General features: G+C 37.8%; 1 protein-coding gene across 1 annotated transcript in view; it reads left to right on the top strand.

Annotated features, from left to right (window-relative positions):
• LOC143037323 (uncharacterized) overlaps window positions 1-7500 on the top strand; it is a 35877-nt gene that overhangs the window by 27414 nt on the left and 963 nt on the right. Inside the window, exon 3 of the mRNA XM_076205456.1 lies at window positions 7466-7500. This exon is cut by the window's right edge and continues 712 nt beyond it. Within this exon, the coding sequence (XP_076061571.1) occupies window positions 7466-7500 (35 nt within the window). The remainder of the gene's footprint in view (window positions 1-7465) is intronic.

The following is a 7500-nucleotide window of genomic DNA, read 5'->3' as shown; positions in this document are numbered from 1 at the left end:
CGGCACCGATACCGGTGTCGCTGGCGTCGACTTGCAGAAGAAAGGGTCGTTGGAAATCGGGTGCCCTTAGAACTGGTGCGTTAGTGAGAAGGGACTTCAGGTTTTTGAAGGCCGTCTCACAGGTAGGTGTCCACACGAAGTCGTGGTCTTTTCTCAACAGGTCAGTCAATGGTTCTGCTACATCTGAAAAATTTGGACAAAAACGGCGATAATAGCCACTCATTCCAAGGAATCGACGTACCTCTCTACGATTAGTGGGTGTTGGTACATCATTGATGGCTTTTATCTTGGCGTCTATTGGAAACACTTGGGAATTTCCAACTTTAAATCCCAAATAGGGGACCTGTGTATGTCCGAAATCACATTTGGACAAATTGATGGTAAGGTTTGCTTGGTCTGCTCTATAAAAGAAATTATTTAGGTGTTCAATGTGTTCTGTCCAAGACTGACTAAATATTATCACATCATCTAGATAAGTTTTTACTCCTGGCAATCCTGCAACAAGATTACTTATCATTCTTTGGTAAGTGGCAGGGGCATTTTTAAGCCCAAATGGCATTGCTCTGAATTGGAACAATCCCTCTTCCGTAATGAAAGCGGTAACTTCTCTTGAGCGAGGGTGTACAGGGATTTGATAGTATCCCCTTAACATATCCAACTTGGATACATACTTGGCAGTTCCTAGACTGTCTATGATATCATCTATCCTAGGGATAGGAAAAGCATCGGCCTTAGTATGGGCATTGATTTTCCTGTAGTCAATGCACAGGCGATAAGAATTGTCAGATTTAGGGACAAGAATGCAAGGAGATGCCCAAGGACTACTGGAGGGTTCAATTATTCCCTGTTGAAGCAGAGTGTTTATTTCTGCTTTTATGAACTCCTTCTTTTTTGGATTGACTCTATAAGGGGCTTGTTTGATAGCCCTTGGCGAGTCTAGAATTATTTCGTGTTCTATCAAAGAAGTGAATCTTGGGGAATCTAGAAATAATTTTGGAAAACTTCTTAAGAGGAAAAGAATGTCTTTACCTTGTTTCTCAGATAAGTGTCCTACTTTTATCTGAAGATTTTGTAGTATCTGAGAGTTTTCCAAGGGAATCTCAGGAGGATTAGGCAGGTTATCAGGAGGCTCTTCGGATTCTATTGTGGTAGAGCTGCAAGCTGGAATTGGATCTCGGGAATGATAAGGTTTTAAGGTATTTATGTGACAGAGACGGGAACTCTTTCTTCTGTCTGGAGTTTTGATTATGTAGTTGAGATCACTGGCTCTGGACAAGACTTCATAGGGTCCTTTGTATTTAGCCTGCAATGGATCTCCTGGTATGGGAAGATAAAGTAACACTTGATCTCCTGGAGAGAAAGTTCTAAGTTTAGAATCTTTATCATACCGACCTTTCATTACTCGTTGAGCATTCGCCAAGTTCTCTCTTGCCAACTTCCAAGCTTCTAACAACTTCTCGGTGACCTGGGACACGTATTTCAAAGAAGGAACAGGTGGTTCTTCTTTCATCCATTGTTCATGAAGTATCTTTATGACCGAAGACTAATTCTGACGGGCTGAATCCAAGGCTTTCTTGAATTGTTGTTCGGGTGGCGAACAACAAAAAGGGGAGTCCGTCTTCCCAATTTCGAGTGTTCTCAGCACAGAAGATTCTTAACATTGTCTTGAGCGTTTGGTGAAAGCGCTCTAGAGCACCTTGTGATTGAGGATGATAGGCGGAGGAAGTTACATGATTTATACCTAGTGTTACAAGAGTTTCTCTAAACTTGTTGGAAAGAAAATTACTTCCTTGATCACTTTGAATGTTCTTAGGAAATCCTACCATAGTGAAATATTTCAACATTTCTCTGATTATGTTTTGAGCTTTAATATTTTTCAAAGGAATTGCTTCTGGAAAACGAGTGCTCATACACATGATTGTGAGAATGTACTGATTTCCTTTACTTGAAGGAGGTAAAGGTCCTACACAGTCAATAAGAACTTTTTTAAATGGCTCTTCCATTACAGGAATGGGATGGAGTGGAGCTTCTACAATTTTCTGGTTGGGCTTACCTACAAGTTGACATGTATGACATGTTTTACAATATTGGGCAACATCTTTGACAACCGTGGGCCAATGGAAATGTTGGGTTATGTTGAACAAGGTCTTTCTTACCCCTAAGTGACCTGCTAAGGGAGTATCATGAGCCAATCTTAGAACATTATTCCTGAAACCAAGAGGGAGGACTATTTGATTCCTTACTTGCCATGGCTGGTCAGCGGTTGCGGTGGATGCTCTCCATTTTCGCATTAGGACTCCGTTTTCTATATAGAAACCTCGTGACATATTTTCAACTTCTTCTGGAGATGAAACAATCTCGTACAAATTTTTAAGAGAAGGATCTGACTTCTGTTCTTTGATTAATTCTGCTCTAGATAGAGAAACTGGTGAAGAAGAAGATGGGTCAGTTTGGGAGAATAGGGATTCTAAATTATAGGTCTCCTCTTCAGATTTCTTGTACCGAGATCTGGTTACAGCACAAGCGGGAAACAACTGTAAGTTATCTGAAGGTTCTACTGAGGTCTTAGGGTTATTTGTTATTAAGGGAGAAATGACTTTGCTTCCAGCGATGTCATTGGCCAACAATAAGGATATTCCTACTATGGGAAGAGAGTCTACTACTGCTACTTTAACCATTCCGGTTGTTAAATCAGACCGCAAGAAAACATTATGTAATGGACATTTTATAATTCCTCCAACTCCTTCTATCAATATATCATAACCTGTATATGACTCACCCAGATTCTGCAAGACAGAATTTAAAATCAGACTTTGCTTTGCTCCTGTGTCTCGGAGTATGGAAATAGGATATTGTTGTGAACTACTACTATGAGATATAGTTCCTGAAGATACAAATGGTTTGAAACAAGGATCATGATCTGATGAGGGGGGTTCTACATTACTTGACAATACCGGCTTCTTAGGTAGTTTATCCTGAATAGAGGATTTTGAATCATCTGATTTTATATTACTTACAAGAGTTGGTGTCTTATTGGAGAATGAGGGTGTCAGTCTCTTTCTGCAATTAGAAATGTGATGGCCAACCTGTTTACAATATGAACAAGTTACAGGGGGATTAGTCTTAAACCTTTCCATTCTTTGCCAAGGTTGGTTTGGAGGATATTGATTGAAATCAGACCTGTAACTGAAATGTGATGGGCTAGACTGATTTTCAAAGCGTTTCTTTGGGGACCAAGGATCAGAGTATTTTGTTGAATCTGGAATATATGACTTTGACTTTTGGGATTCCATTTGTCTTGACTTAGGTTTATGATTTAGTGTGAACTCATCAGCCAATACAGCAGCTTTAGTTAAAGTTTCGGGAACATGATCATCTATAAAAATCCTAAGATCTGTCTCTAAGGTATTCTTAAACTGCTCCAATAAAATCAACTGTTTAAGTCTATCTAAGGTGTCCGTTTCACTAGCCAAACACCACCTATTGAATAACCTCTCTTGTTGAGCCGCATATTCTACGTATGTTAACTGAGGTGTCTTCCTATAATTACGGAATTTCTGTCTATAGGCCTCTGGTATTAGTTCATAAGCTTTTAAAATACAAGCTTTCATATTATCATACTCGCTTTCTGCTTCTGAAAGAGAAGTATAAATTTGCTGAGCCTTACCCTTAAATTGTGTTTGAATGATTAATGGCCAATTTTCTTTAGGGATTTGTAACTGTTGCGCCAATTTTTCCCACTGAAGAAAGAAAATCTCCGGCTCCCTCTGAAAATATGGGTAAAAGTTTTACATACTTGGAAATATCTATATGACCTTCCTGAACTACGGGTCGTCTATCAACAATCCTAGCTTCTACTTCTGCCTTCTTTAATTCTAACTCTGCCAATTTGACTTTAGTTTCGTTCTCTCTTTCTATTTGTTTCACTTTAGCTTCCTCTTCTCTAGCTCTAAATTCTGCCTCAATTTGCATTTGTTTTAGTTTAGTTTCCTCCTCTTTAGCTACTCGTTTCGCTTTAGCTTCCTCTTCTCTAGCTCTAAATTCTGCCTCAATTTGCATTTGTTTCAGTTTAGTTTCCTCCTCTTTAGCTACTTGTTTCGCTTTAGCTTCCTCTTCTCTAGCTCTAAATTCTGCCTCAATTTGCATTTGTTTCAGTTTAGTTTCCTCCTCTTTAGCTTTAAATTCTGCCTCAATTTGCATTTGTTTTAATTTAGCTTCCTCCTCAAAATCTACTCTCCTGACCTTTAATTCAATCTCCTTAATCTTAAGTTCGGTTAGTCGTGCCTCCATTTCTAACCTATTTGAAGGAATTTGTATAGCTGTAATCTCTTCTGGAGATAATATCTCATCTTCGATCAGATTTTCAACGAGTTCCTGAAGTATTTTTTTCTTTCGTAAACTTGTATCAATGTCTACTCCAAAGTGCTTGCCTATTTCTATCAAAGTGTCTTTAGTTTGTTTCTTTAAGAAACTTACCTTGGGATTTTGAACGAATTCTTGAACTATATCATCCATCTCTATAAGAATGTGTTAAATACCTGATCCAATATCCTTGGCAAGGGTCGCCACTTTGTTACGGGCGCTGGTATGTGAAGAGACGTTACGTATAACGTCTAAGTGCTTAAGAACCAGCGCACTTCTAGAAGCCACTGTAGGACTGAACTATCTGGTCAGGGCCTAGATAATTCGTAAGACTAGAAGTAAAGGTAACAAAGAAGATTCCAGGAAAGGAATATTAAACTAGCGATAAAACTAGTAAACGAAATTATTAATGGAAAATATTTACAGGCAATCAACACAAAAGAGAATGGGCAGTAGGGTCAATGGGACCGTTACACGATTATGGAAATTATCGTTCAAATAAGAAACACAAGATAAGTATGCAATATGGTACTATCTAAGTACAAAGAGATCAGGAACATGCATCAGAATAAGTAATAAGTACAAATATAAGTAAAGTAATGCAATGTATATCAGACACGTAATGTAGGCAAAAAGGGTGATCACTTCACACCAATCGTCTCATGAATCTAAACCTTCTAGTTTTTATCAAGAGATCAATATGTGGGAAATGACGACGAGTCAGCGGTTACCACCGCTTATATACCATTGGACCGGAAGCCGGATACTTCCGGTTATGGGTGCGGGTGAGGAGGAGGGTAAGTTAACACGTCAACATGGGTAGTTTTAGGACCCTCGACTCGCTTGAACAATCTATTTATTTAGTAACTGTCAAATCTGTGCGCTCCGAACTATTCAGGATTTCGCTTGTCTGTTTGTTCTACAAGAGTGCGCACCTCTCCCCGCACGTAGACAAGATTACATATAGTGGACGGGCGTTACTGCTTAACATTGTTACAATACATACATAGACAAGAAATATGAACATAGTTATGTAATACAAAGGAACACAATTCTATAACATAATTACACATATGACGTAATATCTAATATTACGTTACAATGTATATGTATGTGTATGTGTGTGTGTGTGTGTGTGTGTGTATGTGTGTGTGTGTGTGTGTGTGTGTGTGTGTGTGTGTGTGTGTGTGTGTGTGTGTGTGTGTGTATGTGTTTGTGTGTGTATATATATATGTATGTATATATATATATATATATATATATGTATATATATATATATATATATATGTATATATATGTATATATATATATAAATGTGTGTGTATATATATACATATATATATATTATATGTATATATATACATATATATATGTATATATATTGTATGTATATATATATATATATACCTATATATATATGTGTATATATATGTATATATATATATATATATATATATATATATATATATATATATATATATATATATGTATACATATATATACTAAAGGCTTTTTCCCACTTACAAGGGAGGTAGCCAAAAAAAAAAAAAGTATAGAAACCACTCCCACCCATTCCATAACCTCCATACTCCATTCTTCTCTACCCTCTTTCCTCCCTCTTATCTTGGCACCTTCTGGATGACGGGTCATCTCCATTACCCTGAGTCAGAAGTAGTGCCGCAATTCACAGCAAATCCACAGCAAGGCCACTTCCTTAAATCAACGACCCCCCTCTCCGTTCCCTCACGCAGAAAAGAAAACGGGGAGAAATCCCTTCTGGTTGCCTCAATTTATTTCTCATATTTACTCCCTCATCTCCGGTTCTCCACCCACTCCTCCCATGCATCACAGCATGTCCATACATAACCATTCTCCATTCACCCCTATCTTCTCCTCTCTCCCGTCCTTCCTTAACAGAACATTCCCTTCTCTCCCACTGCCTTTTTTACCCCATCCATCAATCTCATCCTAGGTCGACCCCTCATGTTCACAACTTCCACCTCTGGTTTCCACAACTCTTTTATTATTCTTTCTTCACTCATTCTTTCCATGTGTCCAAACCACCCCAAAACTCTCTCATCAAACCTAACTCCCAACTCCCTTTCCACGACTATCTCCTCCTCACCTTCTCATTTCTCACTCTATCTAGCTTAGTAACCCCTATCATACTTCTTAGACACCTCAACTCAAACATATATAAACTCCTCCTCTCATCTTCCCCTATGTTCCATGTTTCTGCCCTGCACAGTGCTGTCGTCACAATCATTCCTTCATACAATCTCCTATTAGCATATAGACGAAAAAATTCGGATCACAGTGTCTTATTTCCCAAGTGGTTTTCTGCGAATATATATATATATATATATATATATATATATATATATATATATATATACATATATTATATATATATATATATATATATATATATATATATGTACATATATATGTACATATATATATGCATATATATATATATATATATATATATATATGTACATATATATGTATATATATATTTATATATATATATATATAGATATATATATGTACATATATATGTATATATACATATATATATATGTACATATATATGTATATATATATATATATATACATATATATATATATATATATGCTTCGTTGAAGTCTACAGCGGTAGTAGCATTGTTCAACTTGTAAGAAGTACTCTCGATATTTCTAATGAGAGAGCGGAGGTTGGAGCTCAGGGTATTGATAGGATCTCCAAGGTACATGATGTTTACTCTAGACGTCTTTCGACCCAATCAGAGGTCAGCTTCAGGAGTTACAATATACACAATGATAAACAGGAATGACATATGAGGTGTGGCGGGGGAGATGTTGTACCCGCGAAGAAACACTGGGACAGGAAGTCATATGAGGTGTGGCGGGGAAGATGTTGTACCCGCGAAGAAACCCTGGGACAGGAAGTCGATGTAGCTACCCACGGAGCGCCGACGGGTTCCCCGTAGGTTGCTGGTAGGGTTTCCTCATTGATGGGAGTGACACTTCAGGCTGTAGCTGGATATTGATGGAGGGTTGATCGAGTTGGAGATATTACTGGATGACATTCAACATTTAGAGCGAAACAAAAAGGTTACGACGTCTCCAGACCTC

The sequence above is a fragment of the Oratosquilla oratoria genome, chromosome 22 (genome assembly GCF_046742065.1).
Source record: "Oratosquilla oratoria isolate Oo_2021 chromosome 22, ASM4674206v1, whole genome shotgun sequence".
NCBI classification, from domain to species: Eukaryota; Metazoa; Arthropoda; class Malacostraca; order Stomatopoda; family Squillidae; genus Oratosquilla; species Oratosquilla oratoria.
Note: the sequence above shows the minus strand (reverse complement) of the source record. Positions and strands in the feature narration are given on the sequence as shown.